This window comes from Candoia aspera, chromosome 6 (genome assembly GCF_035149785.1).
Source record: "Candoia aspera isolate rCanAsp1 chromosome 6, rCanAsp1.hap2, whole genome shotgun sequence".
Classification (NCBI taxonomy): Eukaryota; Metazoa; Chordata; class Lepidosauria; order Squamata; family Boidae; genus Candoia; species Candoia aspera.
In genome coordinates this window covers 88,974,368-89,001,540 of record NC_086158.1, presented here as the reverse complement: position 1 = coordinate 89,001,540, position 27,173 = coordinate 88,974,368, and the positions used below count along the sequence as shown (strand labels likewise).

The window sequence follows — 27,173 nt, the reverse complement described above, 5'->3', positions numbered from 1 at the left end:
AGTCTAAGTCTATAGGCAATCTGTTCATAGGTAAATGGAGCCATACATGTATCTTTCCAATGCTGCAATATCAGTCTTTTGGCCATAGTAAGGGCATGGAGAATCTATTTATGTTGTCCAGTTGTCAAATTCCATGTAATAGGTATGTAATTCAAGGGAATATTATTCTCTGAATATTTTAGCTTTTGTCGCACAGTCATATTTATATAGTCCGTTACTTTCTTCCAAAACTTAGTATAGGACACTGTAAAAACATGTGTTGTAAAGAAGCATTATCCTTATTTCATCTCCAACAGAATGCTGTCTTAGTCCTTTTCGATTCAAGCACAGTGGAGTCCAATGAATTCTAAATATTATTTTTTGTTGTATAAGACATAGTTTAAAGTCTGTGGGCACTCTTGCTATAGAAGTTATGACACTCTCCCATTGTCTAGGCAATATAGAAATCTTTAATTCTTTATTCCATTCATGTCTTAGCATCTGCATATCAAATTGATTTATTGATAACAAATATCTATAAAAACTAATAGGTTTTTTAGTTTTGAAGGATTTAACAAGTTGTTCTAGTATCTTAGAGCTGAAAATGCTGCTGGTCCAAACAATGTTGCTGTAAATATTGCCATTGGGTTACTTCTGATAGATGATAGTTGTCTCTTAATACAGCGTATGTTAAAAATTCATCTTCATTGTCTATCATTCGGCCCAAAGTTAATATTCTGCTTCCATCCAATTTTTCCATATCACCATCCCACTAGTGGGAATGTGTTTTTGTTTGGGGAAGGAGCTATGAGCTGGGCTAGTCGCAAGCAAATTATATTGGCATGCCCAACTACTGAAGAGGAGTATGTCTCAGCGGCTGAGACATCTGCAGAAGTACAATGGCTCAAGTATTTACTTGAGGATCTGGGGGTAAGTGTTCCTGCTCCAATAAGAGTCTTTGAGGACAACCAAAGTTGTATAAGACACTATCAAAGAAGGTGGGAGGGCAGACCAAGCACATGGATGTTCTTTACTACACGATTAGAGAGGCACAGGAGAGAGGACTAATAAATTTGGAGTATTGTCATAAGTTTCATCCCACCAGGTTTCAGGAACACCCATTAAATCGTATCTGCCTTCCGGCATTAAGATTTCTAATTCTTCATGCTTGTTCCCCATACTCCACGCATTTGTATAGCGTCACTGGAAAGCTTGAGTAATATAACTTGACCTATTCCTTCCTGTTTTTAATGCTCCTTATTGGGTGCCTCCACATCCTGTGTATCACTGCTGTGTATCAGTCCCATTCCAATATGTGGTAGTACACTGTTTTCTGAGCTCCCTTCTCCTTCCCCCAGAGGATTCAATTTAAAGCCCTCTGGATTAGTTTTTCAAAACACCTTCCAAACACATTTTCTCAGTTCTCATGAGGTATAATGCCAGGAATCCCTCATCACAAAAATGTACCTCATGTTGAAATAATCCAAACTGTTCTGTGGTTACTATCTTTCTTCCTTTTGTTTCTCTGCGCTTTGGTTCTCAGTGCTGTTATTGATGCTTTGATGGGATTGGAGGCCATATATTTTTGTTGAGATCAGAGTCAGACTGTAGAATCAAGGCAGTGGAGGGTAGTTTCAGCAAAATCTCAGACTCTTTACCTAACAGTTTCTCTCTCTACTCTTTGGAAGAGGTGCCATCCAATGAGACGATGCAACCCATGTTGTCTGTTGGAGTGATTAATAGTACAAGCCAGTGCCAGTATTGCTTTTCTTTCCCTATCTACTTATTCTGTTAATCTGTTTGTTTTCTTTAACTTATTTCTATAGTTCTCCTTTGAACAAGTTGCATCCTTGTTTTGAAAAAGCTGTAACTATATTCTAATCATGCATGTTATTCTATAAAGTCTTTGTTATTCCTATTAAGTCATATTTACCCTATATTTCAAGTTCAAATCTTGTTTATTTTGTGTATTTGGAACATTTACCGTGTGGACAGCAAACAACATGAGCTTTAAACACCAGCTTTTCCACATTTTTTAAAAAATTGTGGCTTGTTCTACTATAATTAGTCTCTTACTTTCTCCTAGAGTGCCTAACCTCTTGTTTAAAATCCTTTCCTTCATGTTGTCATCTTCTTCCCTACAGATTCCAGTTTGAAGCCTTATTGATCACGTTTAGTACGCTTTGGCCAAATATATTTTCCCAGCTCTTAAGAAGAACAATCTGTCTCCCATTTATAGTCCTTCATCCAGAGACATAACATAGTCTCAGATGCCAAATCTCTCACTGATACTATTTTTGTAAACAGTGGTTTGTCTGCAGTAGTTTCCTCTTTCTACACTTCTTCCATGAATTAGAAGGACAGATAGAAGGCCATCTATTATTGCAAATTCTTGATTTTCTTCCTAGAGCTTCAAAGTCCAAGGTGATGTGATAGTATAGTAGTTACTCTGGAGTGTACCGTTCATCCCCACATGGCACAGCAGGGAAAGGTAACTCTTCATGGATCTGATGAGTGTTGGGTGCTTTTCTTGTATCCATGCTTCTGAGAGACAGCACAAGTCCAGTGTATTTGTTTCTGTTCTTCATGATAAGGAATTGTCAACTACCTTAACCTTTTGTCCTGTTATAGGGAGCAGTTGCATTCTCTCTTGTCTTCGATTCAGCAGAATTTCCTATTGTTCCATAATACCTTCCAAATATTTCTTTGACAACAACTCTCATTCTTTATGCCCTTTCCCTCCAGTTTTCTTACTTGCAGGGAGTCATTTCCTGCATCGGTTTCTGCCTAAGAAATCTTCGTATGTATTTATGGAGTACAATATGGCTACTGACACTCATTTTCCCAGTCTTCTAATGTTTTCTTTAAGCATTGCAATGAGCAAGTTACTCTTTTTACAGATTCTTGGGTTCAGATAATATACCCTCTCAGTTGTAGAGAAAAAACATAGTGATCCCTCTTTTAAACTATTTTGCAAATTCCCCTGCCAAACTCTGCTTGCTTGCTCCAGTCCTGAAACTGCTTTATATACCTTTTAGAGTATATGAGGCTGCCTTTGCTTGCTAGCAAGAAACAATCACTCAGTCACACACAATGAGCAATAAAACAGTTCGTAGGATATATCTCTTTTAGTCTTCTTTTTATTGTGCTGTGTCTCAAGGGGAGATGATGTCTCTGGGGCTTATTCCAAGTAACATTTCAAAAACTTTTCCTCTCCAGCAATTGGTTCCCTATCACAGACTGACAAATAGTGCTTAGGATCACCTAGGACTGGTTAGGAACTTAAACTTCATCACTCTTCAGCTTGATTCACTACATGAGATTGGTGCTCAGTACTCAGTGCTGGACCAAATACTGGGATCCATGATTAAAGGATTCTTAAAGTAAACCAAAATTGTGAGAAACCCAAATGTTATATTCTCCAAAAGAGCTAAGTACATTGCAATTTAAATTTCACATTCTCCAAATATTTAGATTCACCAGCATCCCTTCACTCTCCAGTCTACTCTGTTCAGATTAGTTTGTTTATTGGCTTGTATATGTTGCTGGGAATAGCCTTAAGTGTTTTTGATTCAGAGCCTCATTTCTCCTATTGCCATACTTGGATTGGTGGAAAAAAGGCTGATCAGAGTTGTGTAAATCGTTCACCACCATGTTAGCTCTATTTTTGGAATCTGCAAGGATAGCAGGAGACATATTTAGTACCATTCATTCTAGAATTACTAGAAAATTATATTATGAGACTTATAACAACTGTGGACGCCATCTTTTCTTTGTAGGATTATTGCAAGCAATACAGTATTCTAGCTGAGAGATTTCAAATTTAAATCTCTGCAGCTATCATTTTGGTAAGGTATAGGAGCAGAAGCCCAATTGCGTTGTAAATGTTAGGATCCTTCTTATGAATAATTACAAACATCAAAGCAAAGAAAGGAAAGTTCAAGTCATTTATTGCCAGTGGTAGTCCCCCCTACCCCCCCCCCCAATTTATTGTAGGAGTCCAAATTGAAATTTACCTCCCAAATACCTAATATAATTTTAATAATTGCAAGCATGTTTGCTCATCAACCATTAACATAATAATTGGGTTCACTGGAGCAGGGAAAGATGAACATGATCAGAGCCCAAAGTTGACAAAACTATCAATGGATGATAATAAAAACAACAACCTGTTGTACGGCCATTACTCTACAAATGCCTAATCAACAAAGGCAAGACAATGGGGGCCCACTATACTTCCCCTGGGGGAGAATTCCATAGCCAGGACATCATCATCAAAAAGGTCCTAGTGACTGCACTGCAAGGCAGGCTCACCAATAGAACCACAAACAGGCCCTTCTCAGCTGACATTAGTGGCCTGGACTGGAGTAGGTACGCCATTAAGTGTACAGGTCCTAAGCCATTTAGTATAATTATGTAAGCTTAAAGGCAGCCAGAAGAGTGCTTTAAGAACTGTTGCATTCGACAAGTAGCTGTACAGTATTCTGTACCAGCTGCAACTTCTGGCCCATCCAAGGGTATTTCTGCATAGGTCATATTGCAAAAGTCTAGTTATGATCTTATTAGGCATGAATCACGAAACTAGATCACAGTTGGCCAGCCACAACCATATCAGTTTTCACAAGAAATAAATATTTAACTGGGCAATAGGTGCTACAACCTTAGATTAAGTATTTTTCTTACTTATTTTCATATGTATTCATTTATAATGAATACTGTATCACTATTCAGACCAACTCTCTGGTAAGCATGTGCTGGTTGTCCGGGATTGGTTCCGATTGGTATTGATGGGGGGAAGTGTTCTAGCCCATGGCTGTCCTTTGTGGGGTGCCTCACAGCTCGGTACTTTCTCCCTTCCTGTTTAACATCTACATGAAGCTGCTGGGTGAAGTCATCCAACAGTTTGGGGTGAGGTATCATCAGTATGCTGATGATACTTAGCTTTATATCTCTACCCCAGGTTGCTTGAATGATGCTGTGGAGGTTCTGTCTCAGTCCCTGGAGGCTGTGGGGGCCTGGATGGGTGCAACTGACTTCAGTTCAACCAAAGGAAGACTGAATGTCTTTGGGATTTTGGTCCTCCTGTCTCTGGGGACCTTCCATCTTTGGTCCTGGATGGGGTGGCACTGCTTCAGAGCCAGTGCACAATCTGGGGGCTCTCCTGGACTTGTGGCTCCTGCTCAAGGAGCAGGTGGCAGCTGTGGCTAGGAGGGCCTTTGTACAACTTTGGTTTGTGCATCAGTTGCACCCATTCCTGGACTCATGCTCTTGTGGCCTCCAGAATGGACTACTGCAATGCACTCTACATGGGTTTTCCCGTGAAGATTATTTGGAAGCTTCAGCTGATGCAGAATGTGGTGATGCAGGCAGTTAATGGTGCCAGTTATTTAGCACATGTGACTGCACTACTCTGCAAGCTGCCATTGGCTACCAGTTTGCTTCTGGGTGCCATTCAAGGTGCTGGTAGTCATTTACGAGGACTTGGAACTGGGTTACTTACAGGACTGTCTCTTCCTGGATGTTTCCACCCACAAAACCTGTTCAGGTGTTCAGAGAATTCAAATGGAAATGCAATCACATCTCAAACTCCATACACACAGACAGGAATACTTCACCTTCACATGAGTTCCATTCACATGAGTTCTTGGGCCCTTTTTAAATTGGTTCTCAGGCTATGTGGAGAATCACTCTGACATTCAGGAAAATTCCTTCCTAACCCAGTCCTCACTGAGCAAAGTAGAACTCATAGAAAGTATGGCCTATTTTCTTACTAATTTGAGCTCTCCACAAATGACTTCTTGCAAATGCCTGAATGGGCTTATGATAGCATGAACCAATCAAGTTTGAAGAAAATTGGTTATATGTGTGTGTGTGTATACACAAATAGTTTATCAGGTTGTATGATTAAATCCAGAATATGCTTGAGTCACAAGGACTAGGTAGATTAAAGGTGGACAACTTTTCAGTGTGTGTGTATGTATTATATTTTATATTTATCATATAATATATGATATATTTATCTATTTAATTTCTATCCTGCCTTTATTATTTTTAAATAATAATGTCTAAAAAAAAGTGGAAATCATCCCGTTACTTTGTTCATGGGTTGTTGCATTAATACCACTACATTACTATTCGTGGAGGCATGCAGTACAGACAACCATACCTGTGGATTACATTAGCAGTTTGAAATCAGTGGAGCCGAATCCAATGGGAAAAGCTGCTCCACAAGCCCTACTGAAATGACTGACAGGTCCCATTCATTGTAACGGTCTTGCCCAGATTTGCTTTCCATCTGATTGCACTCACTGCAAGAAACAGAGGTGGCTTTGACGGAGATGAAACAAATATCTTAAAGATTTCTCATGTGGGCAATAAATAACAGCAGAGAACACTTTCAGGAGCTTTTTTAATTCCGTGTTTTATCGCAGCGCTTAAATCAAATCCTCCCCAGCTGGAAAAGAATGAGACAAAGCTGTGGAAAGACAGGAGGTGAGCTATTTTCAGCCCTGAGTCTGGAGTGAGACGTCCAGGATCTGTTTCAGGCCAGGAGGTGGAGAGGACAGAGAGTGAGATTGACAAGATACATGTGCAAATAACTCTGGCGTCTTACCAAAAGGGGTATCACACGCCTGGCAATGGTCTGCTCGGCAGCTGGACATTGAGAAGAGTATCAAGTGTTGGTCTTTCTGTGCCTGGGAAAAGGATGGGGGTGGGGCAGAGAAAAGCAAATGCTGGGAGGGACTGGAGAAGGTAGATGCTACTTGCAGCAATGGACATGCAGACTACCATCCCTTAAGAGCTGGAGATTTATTTTACAGCAAGGACATTTGTCACACACAAAAAAGGCGTGCTGAGGTGATGGGAGCCGAAGACAAAGAAGAGGTGCTTGTAACTCTCTCTGGAGGGGCCCCCTGGGGCTTCCGGTTACAGGAAGGCTCTGAACAGAACAGACCCCTCCAAGTATCCAAGGTAGGACAGAAAGACCTAGTGCTCTGGAGTGGAAGTAGACAGTGGGGAAAGTGATTTGAATACGTTTGCTCCATTCCAAGCCATTTATTTCCAGGGCTGCAACAGTCTTCCCTGGAGTTTGAATATCTGTCTTTGTTGTTGCATATATAAATAATGATTCTAAATTTCAAATAAATATGTAGTTTGAGAGGTCCATATGGTGTCTGCAACCAGTGCTCTAGTCATGCCACTAGTCTTGATAGCTGTTGAAGTACATTTCAAAATTTAATGCTCAAAGACTGAAAGTAATGTGCTAAGTAAGAACCCTGAATTTACTACTTACACAAATTGATATATTTTAAAATTGTATTGATTTGTCTAAACACTTTTTTCCAATAACAAGTAAATTTAACTCCAAATATATTACAATTACGTGTAAAAAAAAGGTAGATGGCAAGCAACATCTTGAAGTTGCAATTTCTCTCAGGCAGAAGGGATGATCTCTCCCAAGTAATGTCTGCTGTAACAAGTGCATCTTCCAAATCCATAATCCAAAATTTGGAGTAATTTTTTTACCCCTACACATTTTTTTCAACTAAAACTCAGCTGTTTAACTGACTAAGTTTTTAAAAATTGGGAGATAATTTTATTTTCAAAAATGCACAAACCATGTATGATTGTTAAGATCTGAAAGGTGATTAAAACAAAAAGGGAATTTAAAAAGGCAGTGACAATGTTGCTTGAATTTCAGAGTCCTTTGCTCCTACTAGTGCAAAAAAAAAGTTTAAAACTCACTGATGAGTTTGTGCCCATGAAAATTGTTTAGGAAATCGTTTCCCCTTACTTGAGAATTTGTAAACTAGATCTATATCTGCCATAGAACCAAGTTATTCTGTGTATATATATGCTATATCCATATCATCCTAATATTAAACCCCTCTAAAACCAATGCAATATGTAAATCTTGTCTTAGGAAAGTGAAATGGTTTCTAACAGAACCTATGGGGATGGCATACGTTAGTTGTATTGGAGCTGTACTGAACTGTCTAATGTGTTGTCCCCTGTGAAATAACAGAAGATTTATCAGAAAAGAATAACATCTCTGAGTGCAGGTTTATTCCTCTATATTGCTTTTCTATATATTAATCTATAGAGGCTGCAACAGCATATCTATAAATATATTTAAATTAACAATAAACATGCAAATAATCTCCAACGGCAGTAACAAAAAGCCTACAACTGATACTAAAATCACTACTTGCAATATCCTTAGGAAATACATATTAAAACTTGTGATAACACAAACATGTCTCCAATAACTGACCAAAGAAAAGCAAAGGATGCTTCCAACCCACCACCCATTCTGTCATCTAATTTCTGAGGTTAATGAACTGTTCTGGCCATTTTAGTTATGGGGTGTGACAAGTCCTTTTATACTGAGAACTAGCACCTTACTGAGAACTGACAGCCAATTAGAACATGCTTGGTCTGGCAAAAGGTGAGTGGAGATGTCTCAGCCAATCTCTAGCCACTGGCCAGTAAGTGAGGGCCTCACCCTATCTCCTTAGTTTCAAGCCAAAAAACCCCCACTATACCCATTTTTCTCTCCCCATGAAGAAAATCTGTAAAACAAAATAAATGTGAATCATCTCATGGTATGTATGTCATAACCCAATAGTCCTACTTTAAGAGGTCTTTATCCAACCCTCCTGCCTTGCCATAATGGTGAGAGAAGGTAGGAGGCAGGATGAGTCAGGAGACGTGCAGACTAAACTGTTTACAGCAGTTGTCCTACTTCATTTATGGAATTTAAGGCACTTATAATTGTCACTGAATTGTAAACTCTTATTGGTGCTGCTTCTACCATCTTATTTTTCTTTTTTTACTTCAGTGATTACATTAAGAATGGAAATAATATAGTAATAGTATTTTTTTCCCCCAAATATGGGTAGGAAGTACACATTGTCCTATCTGGGAGTCAGGATTGAGGACTGAGAGTTGTGAAGGTGTAGTGACAGTCTACTTGCTGAGGCTACTTGTCATGACCATCGACCAGTCCAGAATTGGCATCAGACCAGTCAGGGTCTTTTTTCCAGGTCTGGAGGACAAAGAGAAGAGAAGCAACACGGGTCCAGGCAGAAAAGAGTCCTATGCAAAAAGGTCTGCCAGGCAATTAGGGTTCAGGGCACAAGGGGAATAAATTGCACAGGTTCACCCCATCAATGGAAATGGCTGCCCTCAAGCAGGTTATACTGGAGCAGGTTATACTGTTGCTCTTTTGTCTTCTCAGCTGCAAGGCAGTACTGAGTTGCATTGAGTATACCTTTATTTTCCTTAACTGCTTTCTCTTGGAACTGAGCACTTCAGCACTCACTGGCCTCCTGTCATTGGTGGTGGTGGTGCTGCTGCTGCCATTCATATCACCTGCTTAGCTGTCTTGTTCAGTTGAGAGCAGAGACTAGGACAGAGTGCTGAGCTCATGGGGACTGATTCTGGCCAGGTTCAGTGCTGGCCTGGTTTATTTACAGCAGAGGTCTCTGTAGGATGGTTTGTCCTCTCTTCCCCATCTGAGGTATCTTCCATGACACTGAAGGGGTTGTCTCATGGAAGGGAGAATGATGTTTTGCATCACCTGGACCTTGTGTTTTGTACTGCATGCTGATCCTAAAAAGAAGCAAGTTTTACCCAATTAATCCATTTTTCTGAGTTTGCATGACACATGGGGTTAATCAAACTCCCAGGTTTGCACAACAAATTAAATTGAAATGTATTTGGCTAGTTTGTGGCTTAGTGTGTTATGTGAAAACAGCCTGGCTTCATTTGTACTCATACTTTATGTCTTTTTGGCTTGTTTCATGATACTTTGTTGCCTCTTTTTTTCTATCAAAATCTTTAAAAAAGAATAAGGAAAAATGTTTCACCCTAACCCTAAAGCAGCTTCCAGTTTGCTTCTCTTCACAGTATCTTTTTACATCTCTCTGCAGCCAGTCACAAAATATCTTAATATCTTTTTCACAAAAATACATACAGTACTGGCTCAAAGAGCTTATTTGGCTCAGAGGTTGAGTTCAAGCCACGGAACACAATTTTTCTCCTTTAAATCAATATTTTCCTGCTCTAAGAAATGAGTGATACTGTGGGAAGAACCTGAATAGGAAGCAAAGGGGCGAACTGAGAACCAAAACACAAATTCACAGTTTTCTCTTTCAGAATTATCCCTGTCAAAACACAATCTCTTTCACCCACAATGCCTTCCTTCTCTCTCTCGCTCTTCTACAGCCAGAAAGCCCTCTGTCCTCTTTTCTCCTCTGTTGTGGGACACCCCAAAGCTTTGCTCTTTGTAAGAAGTAGCCTCTGAGTTGAGGTTGAGCACTCATGACTTTATTCACAGGTCCATGAGGCTTTTTTGGCACTTGCTCTCTCTTCTCCAAATAAGCCCAGATCTCTTGTTTTTTTCCAGCTGAACTTTCCACACAATGTGAAACTGTGTTATGCACCTGGATGGCAATTTGGCCTAATTTAGTCTGTCTTGCATTATATGATGGTTACACTATAGGACCATATTTAGCTTTCAATGACAGGGCCTGGGGAAAAACTAAATTTCATGATATTTACATTTAATTAAATTTTAATATAGTTAATGTAACTATCTACTAGGGTTAATAATGTCCCCATTTTATCTCTGGCTGCACCCAAGGCTCTCTGCAGGGCATAAATTCTGGGGACCTCAGCTTCTCAATCTCTTCAGCATCTAACGGTTGTCTTATGATTCTGACCCACTATTAGGTTAATGTACAACATACGAAGGCTGCCCTCTCTTACTGCAATATTATTTAGTTGAATAAGTTTATATCCAGCAAGTTGATTGGGGGGACTAGAGTCAAAATCCATAGAATCCAACCCCTTCTTTTCAGTTCAAAAATCCCAATTAAAGCTTCCCTGGTGGGTGGCTTTGCTGAACACATCTAGCAAGTAGAAGTTCATAATCTTAGTGGATAACTGGTTTCACTGCCTTAATTGCTCTGAGCACTAAGAAATCTTTCCTAACATTCAGTTAGAATCTGTCTTCTGTGATTTAAGTCCAATTATTTGATGTCCTGTACTCTAGAACATAAGAAAACGGGACATGACCTCTTTGCCTATGGCGCTTCTTCAGGTACTCGAGAAGTGCTAACATAGCTCTCTGCAGAGCCAGTTGAATGCAAGAGCTGGGCTGATCCAAGACTAATACAGGTCTCACACACACCCTTGATGCTCTGAGGCTTCAAACATGTTGAGCTGATTAACTTTGTCCCTGTTTTCAAAAAGAGAAAGAAAATAAGACCCAGGTAACTACAAACTGGTTAGCTTGGTGCTGATACCATTGTGAGCATTTAGAAAAGAAGGCATTGCTTAGCAGGAACCATCATGGACTTATCATGAACAACCCCTGCAAAGCAACTTGAAACACTTATTTAATTTTAAAAACATTACAATTAACATTTCTTCAAAAACATTGGTTATTAGTTTTTTGGACAGTATGGCCTCTAAAGTCCCTTCTAACTCCATGATAAGGGGAATAGCAAACCTGATAGAAGACAGGATCAAGATTCAGGGAGATATTGACAAACTGGGACAATGAGCAGAAACCAACAATTATACAAAGACCTTCATTTGGTTAAGAAAAATCAAAGGAATGAGAGTATAAGATCAAGGGTGAGGGGAACCATACTGGGCAGCCATACTTACAAAAAGGTGTGTATGATTTGCTGAATATGAGCCAATGGTGTGATGCAGCTGAAAAAAATTGCACTTCTAGACTTCATTAGCAGAAGTACAGGGTCAAGATCAGGAGAATTCATGTTCTTCTCTCTTCTGTGTTGGTTAGACCACACCTCAAATATTGTGTCCACTTCTGGGCACCTCATGTTAGAAAGGACATTAAGAACTGGAGCATGTCCAGAGGAAAGAACTTAGATTACAAGGGGTCTGGATGTAAATATAAATATATATAAGTGTGTGTATTAGGACCAGATGGAGGCATAGGATATGTTTAGCTTTGAGGAAATCAAGGTTTCAGGGAAACTTGATAACTATCTCAAGCAATGTCATGTAGGAGATAGGATAGACTTGTTCATTGTTGCTCCAGAAGACAAGAAACTATGTGTTTTAATTACAAGGAAGCAGATTTTGGCCATTGTAAAGGATTTCCAGTGATAAGAGCTCTTCAACAATGGAACATAAGCCTTAGGATATGGTGGATTTTTCATGATTGAAGGTATTTAAGCAGATGTTGGATGGTCATCCCTCTGGGATGCTGTGGTAATTAATTATGGGCAAGGATTTGGACTGGATGATCTCAGAGGTCTAAACTTACATTCTATGATTCCAAGTCTTTTTTCACAGGTATTACTACCAGGTCAGGTATCCTTTATCCTATATTGGTGCACTTGATTTATTTTGCCTAAGTAAATAATTTTGCATTTATTGTATTTCTGAGGCTTAAATCAGATTATTGATTTTAAAAACTAATTTGTGTTGATGATATTTTAATTTATATTCCTACACTGAGCAGGGGCATAGATTTGATGACCAAAATGGCCTTTCCATTTAAGAGGGATGGAATTAATTAGTTATAAATGCCAGGATATGTATGCAATTATATAACCATCTTGTTAATGGTTACTGTGTTGTTTATATATAATTGTCACTGTCTGGATGATTTTTTTTGCTTCACTTTATTTTGCTCTGCCTTTTTCTGCTCACCTGTCCGGATTGTGTGTGTACGCAGTTTAGTTTTATTTTACTTTAGATATCTGCTAACATCAGCTCTGATCCCAAAAGCTTTAACCACAATATAGTAATACTTTCAGTATACAGAAGACTCTTCTTGTTATTTTGTGATATTGGATGCTTCCAGTCCCAGTTTTTCTCATAGCCTTGTATCTGAATCATCCCATTTCATTGAAGGAAGTTATGAGTATCCAGAGAGGTCACTTTGCATTTGTAACTCTGCTGTGTTTTTCACAACTTCTTCCATGCCTTTCCTTTTATCACAGATAATACATTAAAGGGTCAAGAGGGAATAGTTTCAGAGTATGTGGGGGTTCCATGGGGGATGTCAAAAAGTCAAGACGACATCCATGACCATGGGAGCAGGGCTTCTAAAAAGGGGTGGGGCTTTGCTTGTGCAGTTGTGGCTGCCATCCTGACATTTTTGACCTCCATCCCCCTGCATGGACATCCCTCTGAGTGTACCCCTTCTACCTGCTTGACTGCCACATCAGGCTTTACATGGCATGTCAAGAGCTCTGCTCCCTAAGTGGGGGGAGTGGGAAGATTTCAGGGTGGTAAGGAATGAGCTCCCATTTTGCCTCTAGGCTCCCCCAATTCCAAAATATTCCAAACCAAGCTCTGAAAAAATTTGGCTTGAGGGATGCTGGTGGGATGCTTGTCAGCCTAGTGCTGCATTTTTTACCCCCCGTTTTTCCCCCATCCCAGATAGCCTATAAGAATAATCAAGATTTGGGGAAAGACCTCAGGGAACTGAGTCTCCTGTGGAAGAGCATGGCCAATCATTAATGGCACCTTTTGTGATGATATAAAAACATCAGGAAATGTTTTGATATCATTTATGTTTCAGAGAGATACATAAGTACGGTAGACAGGTAGAAACTTACACATAAGCCCTGGGGCAGGAATCCTCTGTTAGATTTGTGTCAAACTGAGTTCCAAAAATGATTTTTTTTCTTGAGTTCATATCAAGAAATTTTATGTCTAGGGGCTCCATTTATTTTGGGAGCAGTAAGCCGAGGTCAGTCCCAAGCATCTCCCTTGGACTGGAGATGCACCCGCTCTCTGGCTTTGGGGCACCTGAGTCCTGATTCCTGATGTAATAGCAGACAGCCTTGCGTCTCCTTCGCCATTTCTTGCTTTTGAGGCCTGGATGTTCTTCCCAGGAAATTAGGAAGAAAGCTACAAAAAGGCGGAAGGGCACGCAGTTGGATAAGCCCAGGAGGAGAGCCGCTTGCTCCGCTGCTTGATCTTACGGTTTCATGTTCTCATTCCACATTTTTTTAAATGTTAAAGGCAGAGGAAGGGCAAAGACTCTGAAAGGCCAGGGTGATGGCACTTGTGCTAACGGACGCAGCAGATGGAATGAGCTGTTGCTATTTTAAGACTGCAGCAGGAGTTGGACCCCAGAGGCTGATAAAAGTCCAACAGATTCCTAGCCAGGTCACAGCTCCCAAAACAGATACCTCCCCTTTCTTCTCACCTCCATTTTGCACAAGATACTCTGAGGACTGTGCCAGATGTGAAGCTAAACCTCTTATTAAGAAGCCAATTGCCTTCTATTTAATTAATAGTGTGCAGGTGGTGATTTTTAATAGGGACTACCGTGTAGGAGGTGGTGTAATCTCAATTGCTGGTCCTGCAATCCCAATTACAATTATTCCAGATTGTTATTAATTAAAGGAAGTTGAATGCTCTGTTTTAATGGCTCTCTGCAGCTTTAATTATCACCTTTAGCTTGATTAACTGACTTGCCAGTCCTATAATATCAATTGTGCTTTCTTCACTATGTTTCCTAATCGACAGAGGTGGAGAAGTTTGTAATTTGTGCCTTTAACATTACTTTGTCTGACAGCCTTTAGGAATAGATGCTGTCAGTTTGCTTGAATAAATATAGGAGCCCTTTGTTGTTAACAGCAAATGTTAGAATTTGTTGTCAGGGCTTCTACTAGTGCTTGACATTTTGGAAGTATAGGTTTGGGAATTTCCCATCATTAACCCTACTATGTCTGGGCTGCAGAAATCCAGATTACCACTAGAGAGTGGTGAAGATTTAGAGATTTCCCTATCCTTATGCTGCCATCTCCGGTTACCCAGAGATCTGCAGCCCAACTATCATGGTAGATTACCCAGTATCTCAGAGGGTCAGCCTGTCAGGGTTAAACTTCTCAGAATGCTCTCCAGTGACATGACTCTGATTGGTAGGTTTCCCCTGGAGAGAACTGTCCACCTGGCCCTGTTCATCCCAGAATCCCCGGGTGAGGGAGGCATGCCAGTTAGGATACTATGCCATGGCAGGTTCCAGGGGATTGATTCAGCAAGGCCTGAAACATTGATTGATTCTCTGTAAGCCAAAACACGAAGTGCAAAATAGTATTATTTAGAAAGCAAGTATTTTGCTTTTAATTTTGGCTGTTTTAAGAAGTTGTTGTTGTTGTTCAGTTGTTAAGTCGTGTCCGACTCTTCGTGACCCCATGGACCATAGCACGCGAAGCCTTCCTGTCCTCCAAAGACATACCAAACGAGAATGGCTCAGGGGTTATTTATTAGTCTTTGATCATGTCTTTCGGCCTGGGGGCACTCCTTGTCTTTGTGCAGCTTCACTACTGCATGAGTCTTGTTGCTGTCCCACACTCAGCATGGAAATCATAGTACTTTATGGCTCTGTTTTACTTAGAAACAAGAGCATATATGGGCCCAACTTGTTAATAGGAACTACTGCCCACTATGCTGATGAGATTCTTTACATCCTGCAAAGGGACATTATTTTTCCTGCCTCTTCTGCAAGCAGCAAGAGAATTTATGTTAAAATTGGCAGGAGGAAGAAGGAATTACCTCAATATGGTGCTGGCCAGTGTGAGTCTGCCTTTTCAGCCAGGAATGTCTGCCGTCTGCCTGGGTCTTCTTCAGATAATGATCACCCATCATGTGGTATTTCATTCAACAGGATGGATTAAAGGAGAGCTAACTGTCTGATATAGTGCTAATTAATACAGTTGCCGTAAGAATAATCTCTACAGCCACTTTACATAAATGTTAAATAAATAACTTAGGACAGTTATTTTGGGGTGTCTTTTTGGAATTTTGCTGCGATCACTTTCACAAAATGGCTACCAGGAACTGCTACAGAATGTCCCTTTCCCAGAGAGCAAGAAGTCACTTGCCCAACATCTTAAGTAGAAGCCTAAGGCAAAGTTTGAGCCCTGGTGCCAGAATCGTACGACTCTCTCAGCAAACCCCAACTTCCCAATTTCCCAGGAAGCAAATAAGCAAAACGAAGTGGAAGGGTCCAGAGGCATTTTTGGAAATAAAGATGATGTGAAGGTTGGCGCTTTGTTTTGTAGTGGGCCAAGTTCCCGTTTACATTTTGCATTTATTTGTAATTAAATTGATTTTTTTAAAAAGTTGAAGTGAGGAAGGCAGGAAGAAATATCTTTGCAGCTACACTGATGCTCACAGGCACTATATAGGGACCTTGAAGCTAGAGGATCCCATTATTACAACAACATTATTAACACAGGAAAATCACCTCTTCTTCCTAACATACTGAGAATTGTACATTTGCATGACCCATCAGTTGCTCAGTGACTAGAACTCAGTTTCATGCTAGCCATTTTCCTTAGAATGTATCTCATTTCTTTACTCCATAACAGAGGAGAATCTAGATAAAGTTGGTAGCAGATCTCAGCGTTCCAGTGCTTTTCATATTCTCCTTCATCTTTTTGCAAGAATTGGTTTTTGGTGATTTTACTGATAAAGCACAATTACAGCATATTTCACCCTACTCTAAGCAATGGGCATGGCCAGAAATAGGCAGGCTGACTTCCCTTCAGATTTGGCTTTATAGGAAACAAGAGCCATATGCCTAGGGCTACCAAATGTCTGAGCAGGCAAAGGAGGACACAGACTGTTGGAAAGGAGGACAAATTGGGGGAAAGGAGGACACATTGTTTCATTTTCTTGGCATCTGCAACAAAAATTATTACTCAGCGAAAAAGTGCAGAAAAAATGTACTGAGTCCTAAATGCATATGAAGTTACTTTTTCCAGTATCAGAGAGACTGGTTTTTCAGTGGCAATATTTTTCCAACAAATCTTTATTTTCAAGAATGTATGCTGGCGGTAATGTGGAATCAGTGATGATGTGCTTTTTAAATTTCACCATAGAAACGTAGGACGAGTTGTGTGATCTCCAGACTAGAGTGATCAGAGATTTGAAGGGACTGGATTGAAGCCGATTGCGGGAATCAGGAAATAAATAATGTAAATCTAGGCTGTTGAATCTGTTGGCAGATGAGGGAAAGGAAGAAACAGACAATTTGCAAGGTCACAGTACATGAAAGTTTGAATGACTACTGTTGGGAAAACAGTCCAATTAAAAAAAAACAACATTCAAAAAGCCGGACAATATTTGATTTTAAGGCTATGCCTGCTGGATGGAGGATATGAGGACAAAAAGGAGGACATGTCCCCCTTTTGCCAGATGTCTGGTAACCCTACATATGCCTTACCTGGAATGTAGTTGATCAGTTTATCCCATGTGTTGATGGGTGAGTTTGAATCTCTGTCCTTGAAAGCTGTTGTAACCCTCCATAAAACCCTGTTAGATGGGTCCTCTGTGCTTGAGTCTTTAATACATGTATAGACTTGGAAACTAGAATTGGGGAATTATCTTAGTCCTCTGGACTTGCCTGGGATAAGCCTGATCTTACCCATGTACTAGACGGCTGGGCCTATATACTTACCTGGTTCTTAGAGATTAAACAAAAGGCACCTGGTTCTCTGTGAGCACAACCCTTCGGACTGGATTCTGTGTGCTTCAGCTGAGGCTTATTGCTTGTTATTAGCATGTGTGGCAGCAGTGAATAAAACCTCTGAAAAAAAGGGGTCTGGCACCCTGTCCTACCTCGTGTGGGCAGACACCCTTTTTCTCACAATGGTATATAAATTAAATTATTATTACAAATAATCAGTTCTCCCTCCTCTGGCAAAACCTGTAGAAAGTAAGTTCCATCACCAGAGTGACAAGAGGTGAAACATGTCTTAAGTTCACAACAAACTGATAATATTCGGAACAGACTCAGACATCTCCCTGATTCGCTGGAGTATAAGAAGGGGGAGGAGGTCCAACACAGTCAGACTTCCAAGATTCTATTCTTACTGTATAGCCAATCTCAATAAAAGTCATCTTAGCCTTCCTGGACAGTTGGTTTCCTGGTCTGGTCTACCTAGTATGGCTGACAAAACCTCAACAGGACAACTGTATGGGCAAGCACTGTCTTGCTGGTGTGTCTAAGACACATCCCCCCACATGCCAGGGTACATCTGACACCTGTCCATATTTCTTTGCTGGCTTTCATCATCTCTCCTGAGAGCCTTTCTGAAGCCATTTGACCAGTAACATCTTTGCATATTCAGCTTCTTCCTATTTGTGAATTTATGTGAGTACTTGTTAAAGATAACTTTTGCATGTTATCTTTTAAAATATTTTAATACTTAAAATAGCTTACAAGCAACAACAGATTTTGAGACATTGTGTTACTGGCAAAACCTAGATATTTGACAGTGAACAACTCTTGTTTTATTTATTTATTTTTTCTTGTTCAGATAAAGTATCCCAAAGTAAAAGTGAGAAGGGAGTGTACTGTAATGGCTGAGCCAGGGTGTGGTAAAAACAACCATGATGGCACGATGGAAGCTCCACCCATTTTTAATGTGTGACATAAAAATAGGTGAAGCTTCCATCACACCATTGTGGCTGCTATCTTGACTTTTTTGATCATACCCTGTGGATTCACCTGCCTGGGCCTCTGCCTAAGACCCCCTCACTACCTGTTGAAAAGTTGAGTAGGTGAAAGAGGCACTTCTGGACTGCTGATCCCAACTTTGCTTTCCTTTTCTTAGATTCGCAAGAGAAGTAAAGCGTGTCGCGGGGGCCTATGGGAAAATGATGAACTTGTATCCATTAATGGAAAGCCATGTGCCAGCCTGTCCCATGCCACTGCCATGCAGATCATCGATTCTTCCAGTAGCACCCTCAGCATTGTTGTTAAAAGGTAATGGAACATCTGGTGGGACTGAGTGAAAGATGGAATGCCTCCAAAGCATTTGGGTAAATTGTATATTTTTAATTGAAAGAGCAGCATTAAATACTTTTTATGAACTTTTGGTGGAATCATCTCTGATTTCATAAATCTCCCCAATTATCTCTATCCTATGTTTAGACCAAAGTGTGCGTGGAAAGATCACAGTAAAAAAATTCTCTGAAAGCAGTGCAAGGGTTCTGCCCTGATATTTATTATACATATCCTGCTGAAAAATTAGTATCAGAATGAGATCTGTGAGGCTCCGGTGCACTCTGGCATTCAGACCAGGCTGAGGCCCACTTAGCTAACCCACAGCATTTCGATGGACCCTTCTAAGCAGGATGTCAGACTTGCAATATCAGCTTTCCTGTGCAATGTTCTAAATGACACCTTGAGTACCTTTTAAAATCCAGTTGCCTTGTACTGTACAGTACCAGAGTATCAGGGATGTATGGCCCTTAATATTATGACTGGTGTGGCTGAAACATAAATCCATGACATCGATTCACAGCAACAACATTGCGTAATTCCAGAGTTTTTATCTTCTAGATTGCTTATCTTAGAAATGTTTTTTAATTTAATACTTTTAAAAAATTACTTTGTATAAACTGCATTGGGGTATGGACTTCAGGATCAATTGAGCCAGACATCTAAAAAATTCTTACAAATTAGTATGTCCCTGTCAATGTCCTATCTCAGCAAACTGTTCAAAATCTTTGAGAAGAAGATATATTACATAATCTAATAAATATCATGCACATTATTTTTAAAAATATTTGATAAAGCCCATGCCAAAAGCTCTTGTAGAAAGTTAGCAATCATAGGAAATGGATCCTTACAGATTATGTAGGTGGTTAAGTTATTGAGTTAGGAACAAATAAGGAGTGAGAAGACCTGTGATGTCATACAAGCTGGCAGCTGCTAATGTAAGATTGGTACAATTGGAGAGTCTTAGGGATTCCCAGCAGTGAAGTTGAGAAGAGTGATTCTATTTCAAACAAGTTCTGCTATAGCAAACACATTCTTTGTCTGTTTCTCCCCTCCTCCCACCCTCTGCAACACCCATGGAAGATCCATGGCAGCATTACAGACGTCTGCAAATCATGGTGTGGCATGTTGCCAATTCTGCAACATTAGCGATGCTGGAAGGAGGAACAATATTACAATATTGTCCATGTATGGAAATTATGAAAAGCAACAGAAAAGCTTACCTGGCTATAAAGTCATAGAATCTGATGGGCCATCAGGTTTTGATTCATCTCCACTTCAGGGCAGGAATTCTGGATAGAAGGCTACAGAGCTCCTTCCTGAAGTAGAAGAGTATATCCAAGTAAAGAGAAACCCATCATCTCTCCAAGTAATTGAACTCTTACTAGCAGAACTTTCTCCTAACAATCACTTGGAATCTGACTTTCTGCAATGGAAGCTCCTTATTCTATGTCCTCCTGCACTCTGAAATGAGAGAGAACAGGTCTGTCTTGACCTTCTTCTATCTGATACTCTTTTGGCTTGTTTGAAGGGCACTATCATATTTCCCCCACAGGACTCTTCCAGTTCAAGATAGGGTTTTGTGCCTCACACATTATGTGCCTCACATTATGTATGAGGTTTCCAGGAGTCTTTATGCATAGACATGATTAACACTGGAAATTAATTGACCCAGTACTACTACAGATAGGGGAAATAGGTCAGTTTGCTGCATTGCCTCTCCATCTGTGGTTCTCCACTGGTGAGAACTCCCATTGCATCCACTTCCTGGGTCTCCTTTCCCTTCCTTGAGTGAAGGCACCAGGTCACCTTCTGGCTGCTCTGAAGGTTAGGGGACAGAGCACTGGCTAATTGCTGTTTTATTGCCCCATTAACTGGCTGGAGGGAATGCTTGCCCATTGGGAGGAGAAGAATGAGACACTTTAGCAGTGCCACACAAAAGTAGTCCTGAAGGTTTAGGAGGATCTGGGCTGAAAATAAAGCCAGATCTCAACCCCTTCCTCCACTTTGGAGCAATGGCCTGGTGTTCTGTCTGGACTATGCTTAGCAAGCTCCTCATTGGTAGATGTCCAGCTTCCTTACCACCCTTAGCTGTGCCAGGAAAGCTAGCACCAATCCCTTTCCTTTCTGTGGCAGTCTTTGAGGATATGAGATTTTCACCAATAGACCTTTCATATGAACCCCTCTATTAACTCATTCTTACTTTTGACATTTTCCCATCTGGTGCATCTGCTGGTAGACTAGTTAAAAAGAAAACCCCAGTTTTACCCACCTTCTTGTATCTTGGGCTTGAAGAGAAATTGGCAGAACTATTGTCAATTTTACCTGGATATGAAAGAAGGGAAGAACCATTTCATCATTCCATCAATCAACCTCTAAAAGAAAAAGTGGGGAAAGCCCCACCGTTCACCATTCCAACAGGGAACTTAATACATTCTGGTGTTTCACCAGTTCACCAGAGAAAAAAAGAGCAACAAAGCTGAGGTTAGAATGGGACAGGCAGCCCAGGAACCCAGGACAGAATGGCCATGGTGGGCAGCAGCCAGGGAATGGAGGGAGAGATGTTCCTGCCACAGCACATAGTAATTGACTGAAATGGAGGCCTTTGCCTACAAGGTAATGAGCATAGTAATCAAAACAAACCACGCTACTTGTGCTATCACAAGTCAGAAAGCACTATTTTTGATGTGTAGCACAAAAAGTTGGGCAGTGGATATATTTTTGATGGATTGGGGGTGAATAAAAGATGTTGTAGTGTATTCTCCTCCTTGGGAAATGGTATAGGAGGCTGTACTCATGCTGGGACAACCTGATTGTTTAAATCAGCTGTGACAGTGGCCATTTAATTACTGTCAAGTCATACCACAAAGAAGTTCCTCTAACATCCAACTCAGCAATGTATGCAGAAGGATACTTTGGTTGAAAGGTTCATATTCCCTCTGCAAAAATTATCCTAGAGAATGGCCAAAGTAGTTTCTGTTCCAAAACTAATCTTGAAGTGGGGCTGAATTGGCGCTAGAAAATAGTTTTCATCTAAAAATGTCTAGGGAGTTGGCTGGGAACCACCCACTTGAGTATCTGGCTTATGAATGGAATGTTGGCAAACAAGTCAGTGGTATAACAAGTTATATCTTCTAGGTGTCTTCTAGAGGAGTAGCCTAATTCCTGCCTCATTTGAAGAGGCTAGTATCAATTTCAACCTCCTAGATCTAGTTTCCACTCTATTACGTGTAATGCTATAAAAGGTAGTTAGCTAAGCATCTACTTCCTTAGTCTTCCAAGTAGTCTTCTACTACTTAGGAATTCTTCCATGTTCATTTCTACAGTACTCCAGTTTGTTTCAGTTCCATTGGATGACAGTGAGAAAATTTCATGCTGGTAAAAATTGTTTTTGTCATCATTACCAACACAAAATATGCTTAGAAAATGACCCCAAACTGTATTCAGTTGAATTTGGCAAATTTCCTCTTTCATCACTACTCTAGCCATCTTTCTACTTGCCTCATTGCTCACAGTTCAGGTCTGTAGAAAGGAAATGAATAGGCTTTTCTCAGAGGGAGAAAGCAATTTAATACAAGGAAGAAGCTTGGAGCACCAGATGTACAGGTATCAAGTTTTTATTACACATGAATTCCTTGTGAGGTATTGTGTAATTAATTGTGAAAGTCAGAGAGATTCTTGTTTTAACAGGACACCTAGGCCCTTGAAAGCTACATGAACAAGGAAATGGTAACAGCCCTTTCCATTCCTACATTCCCATGCTGCTTATGGTTTTACATATTAAATCCATGTTTATGAAGCCATCTACAAAATATAGGAGCTCTGCTAAGTGGCAGACCCATAGAGGAACAATTGAATTTATACTGGCCTATTGGTTTGCAGCCTTTTTCAGGTTTACCTTGCAGAGGACAATCCTCACCTGCTTTCTGTAGGTGGGCATCTTTTTTCAGGTCAAGGGCTACGTTTTATAGCTGTATACCACATTCCAAGAAGTAGGTGGTGGAGGATAAAAGTTGGTAGGAATCAAAATAAGCATATCTATGCTTACTTATTGTTAGAGAGCTTCAGTATATCTGACAGAACAGATTATACTGTACCGCATCCACACAGCTCTTCTCCCATGCTCTCCTCCCATCCTGAAGCCAGCAGGAAATAATTTTGCACTACATCTTGCTGGCCCAACAGCATGCCCTTACCATGCATCCAGAACATGTCTCAGCTGTGTTGCTGTCCCAAACAACTTTAACACACAGCATTCTGAGATCCATGATCGGTGGTTCCTCAACTGAAATGCCAGTTCTGTCCAGCCTTATTCACCATGAGAAAAGCCTCCTCCAACTGGCACATACGAATCTATGGGTTGACTGGTTCACCAGTCAACTCTTGGACCTCCCAACCACTAGGTGGAAACAACAAGTTAGAGTTCTTTCTATCTATTAATTGTCACCTTGTGGAAAGGGGGCAGTCTCACAGACAACCAGCGGAAACAATTGGAGCTATGCGCTTGCCAACACAGAACATGTCATTTCATGCTGTCTCCCCTTTGCACATCAACATGTCCTGCATTGCACTCATACAACATTGGGAGGCAGGTTAAGAGGGAAAACACCAAAAACTTCCTTGGGCTACAGGTAGACAATGAGATGCAGTGGGGTAAGATGCTGGCATGTCCTCTGGAATGGTTTGTGAGCCATCCTCAAGCTGGAGCAAGAAATATTTGTGTGGGTTGGCCCAGTTTAAAAAAGCAAAATAAGACACAATGAATGTATTGACAACACATTTGACTCAATCCTTATTCAGGTTCTAATCATTTATTTTTTTTTAAAAACTGGTAATTTGATTTCTTGGTTGTTATTTTATTTAGTCTTTCTCTTTTCTTTGATTATTCATTATAACTATTATCTTCTAACTTTTAAAACATAATAATTGTAAATACTATTAATTTATTGTGCCTATAATCTCATATTGGCTCTATTGTCATGTGTGCATGTATGTGTCTGTACAGTGTTAGCCTATGAGCAATTAGTATATTAGATTTATCTCCTAAATACAAAAACAAGAAACCAACATGTTGGTGGCCTGACTAGGGTTGAAGCAGTGGTGTGCTAGTGTTGTACTGGCTTGTGAGAGTCAAATGTTAAATTCTCTGGATTTTTCGAGCTGGCTGAGAGTAGAATCATATCTGGGATCATAGAATCATAGAGTTTGAAGAGACTATAGAGATCATCTAGCCCAACTCCCTGTTCACTACAGATTACCCTAGAACATCCCTGACATATGGCTTATCCAGCCTCTGTTGGAAGAACTCAGCACTTCCTATGGCAGCCTATTCCACTGGCTGACAGCTCGTACAGTCAGGAAGTTCCTCATGACATCTAGTTTGAACCTCCTTCGTCCGCCCGCTGGGGCAATTGAGAATACATCCACCCTCTCTTCTGTGGGACAGTCTTCAGATATTTGAAGGCTGTTATTGTACCTGCCCTCGGTCATCTCTTCTGGAGGCTAAACATACCCAGATCCTTTAACTGTTTGTCATAGGTTTTAGTTTCCAGACACTTTACTATCTTAATAGCCACCTTCTAAACTTGTTCTAACCCGTCACTGTCCTTTTTGAACTGTGGTGTCCAGAACTGAACATAGTCCTCCAAATGGTGCTTCACTGGGGCAGAATAGAGTGGAACAATTATTTCCTATGGCCTACTTCCTTTTATACTCCTGTTAATGTACCCACAATAAGATTTGGGTTTAGCAGTTGCCACACTCCACTGGTTCATGTTTATCTTATGGAGACATGGACACCCATCCCATTCAAATGTACTACTGCTGAGCCAGGTCTCCCCATCCTATACTTAAGCCTTACATTTTTCCCACCTGGATGCAAAACTTCACATTTCTCCCTGTTGCACTCCATCCTACTCATTTCAGTGCATTGCTCAGGCCTGTCTAGATATTTTTGAATCTTCTCGCTTTCATCCAAAGAACTAGTGACCCCTTTGTATACCTTGCAAATTTTAAAGTGGCTCACCTAAACCAACCAAATCACTTTGAAGTTACAACAGAAATGTATTAAGCAGGCAAACAACTACAGTGCGCATCGGGGTCCCAGCAAAGTATTGGCACCTTGCTGAGCAGCCCTGAGCAAAAGCAGAACCAGTTTACAGTAGAATATCTTTGGCCTACTACATTTCAAAGGCAAGACAAAGGAAAAGGCAGCCACAGTGTAAATTACAGCAAGATGTTGGAATGTTTTTGATAAACCCATCCGGGTTACTTTATTATTTACTCCTTCCTACTTGGTTAGCATGCTAACTATACTGCCTTTGAGAGATGTTCAGTGAATATACACAATTTGGTTTACTGGGCCACAGGTCCCGACTGAACCTTCTCCCTGTCACCACTTGGAGTCAATTCAGCTTGCTGTGAACGTTTTCTTATGAGGGTACTTTAAGCAGTTCACATGTATGTGGAGCGTGTGTGTGTGCATAGGTTTGGTAGTGAATGCAGCTTACATGTGTATGGGAGGGTACCTTTTACCACCACACTCCAACCCCTCATCCAAGTAGTTGATCAAGATGAAGAGCGGAGGGAGGGCCCAGGGATTCATGAAGCAGGACCTGGGAATGATGGCAGCCTGGGGAACACAGCCTGACCACCACCAGGCAGTATCAAGGGTGGAATGTCAAAAAAGGGAATCTTTACACTGTCATCCCAGTAGCCAGTAGGATGAAAAGGTACAAATAAGCAGTGGATCAGAAGTGGATCTTGCAACATATGTAATTGACTAACATCCTCTTCCCTTTCTGGTCTCCCCAGGGCGACTACCAGAGGCCTGTCTGGGGCAAGATTACTGCGTTCCCCTTCTCCTAAGCAATCACAAGCTGCCCCTCTTACATCTCCACTAAGCCGAGCCTCCCAGGGACACAGTCCTGAAACGGGAGGTCCTCAAAGTGCCCAAGAAGCCGAGCAGCCCCGACAGAAGCAGCCCTTGGAGAACGTGACCTCCCCCCCAGACAGTGAAGCCTACTATGCCGAGACCGACAGTGATGCTGACAATGTCGCCCAAGAGAAGCATCGGAGGGCTCGCAAGAAGAGTCCCCGTTCCCCCCCAGGGGGACCAAATAACAAAGCGGGCGAGTCACACGATGAAGTCTCCGAGCAGAGTGGCTACGACAGCACTCCCGAAGTGGCAGCACAAGGTGGAGAAGGAGAAAGCCTTGGTGGAGTAGCTAAGAGGGAGATTGTGTGCCAGACAGAAAACCACACCGATGCCCCTGTCCCAGAGAGTGATGTTTTGCTAACGCCATCCTTACATGAAGAGACAGAGGCTTCCCTCGAAGCCATGCTCCTACCACATGCAACCAGGACCATTCGAGCAGAGCGGCACCTGATCCCCATGATAGGTCCTGTGGAGCACCCGGTCGATGAAGACCTGACTACTAGCTATGCAGAGAAAGCGAAGCAAGCCAGTAGGTCTTCTGCAATACTGCTTTCTTCCTTACTAATGCTTTTTGCAGAATTTCATTTTGGTGGGTGTAGAGTTTCCATTTCCTGAACCGCAGGTGTGTACCAGGTTGCACATAAAAATGAGTCAGAGATTTGATCACATCGCTGTGTCCGCCACTTTGACTTTTTTTAGCATAGCCTCCTGACCCAAACACAGCATTTTAAGATGTCCATGAACATCTAGTTATACTGCTGTGCCTTCTTTCATGTATAAGTCATGAATCTCCATGTTAGCCTGCTGTTTTATTTGAGTATTATTCCAATCATAAAAACGGTGGAGGATAGAGAATGAAAAATAAGGAGGAGTAGGGAAATGCACAGATATTCTAAAAGAATTGAAGAGAAGCTTCAAAACTGAATTTATTGAAAGCAATATTTCAATAAGTGATAAGTGTACCTGTGAATCAGAACAAAGGCTGGGTTCAGATGCCTAAGGTTATAATCTTTTTGCTTACCTGTGCTATAATTTGAGTAACCAAAGTAGACATTTCCTGAGATGTGCTCCTCCCCAAACAGATATGAAATGCAACATAGAAACTGATGATCAAAACTGACTTCTCTTTACTCCACAGAAAGGCCTTGATAATTCTAGGATGATAGCTGTGTCAGAGATTGCTGGAAAGCATTTGGCCCAAGAGATCAGAAAAATCACACACCAGGCATTTCTATAAAAATAAATGTATTTACAGAAAGCTTCTTACATAAATGTATTTACAAGCTTGTGCATTCACACGTGCTCAGAGAGGACTGGAAAGAAGGGGCAGATAGAAAGGAAACTGAAACTAACAAGCCCAGGCAAATTCCTTCCAGGCAATTTCCTTATATGGTCTTCCTTTTCACACCCAAAACTGAGGATACTTAAGTTTGACCTGTTCACCCTGCCAGAGTGATTTGT

General features: G+C 40.9%; 1 protein-coding gene across 1 annotated transcript in view; it reads left to right on the top strand.

Annotated features, from left to right (window-relative positions):
- The first annotated feature begins 6,743 nt into the window (after positions 1-6,743).
- Positions 6,744-27,173, top strand: part of SYNPO2L (synaptopodin 2 like) — a 39,918-nt gene continuing 19,488 nt past the window's right edge. Inside the window, exons 1-3 of the mRNA XM_063307625.1 lie at positions 6,744-6,951; positions 18,606-18,757; positions 25,589-26,241. Of these exons, the coding sequence (XP_063163695.1) occupies positions 6,841-6,951; positions 18,606-18,757; positions 25,589-26,241 (916 nt within the window). The 5' untranslated portion in view covers positions 6,744-6,840. The remainder of the gene's footprint in view (positions 6,952-18,605; positions 18,758-25,588; positions 26,242-27,173) is intronic.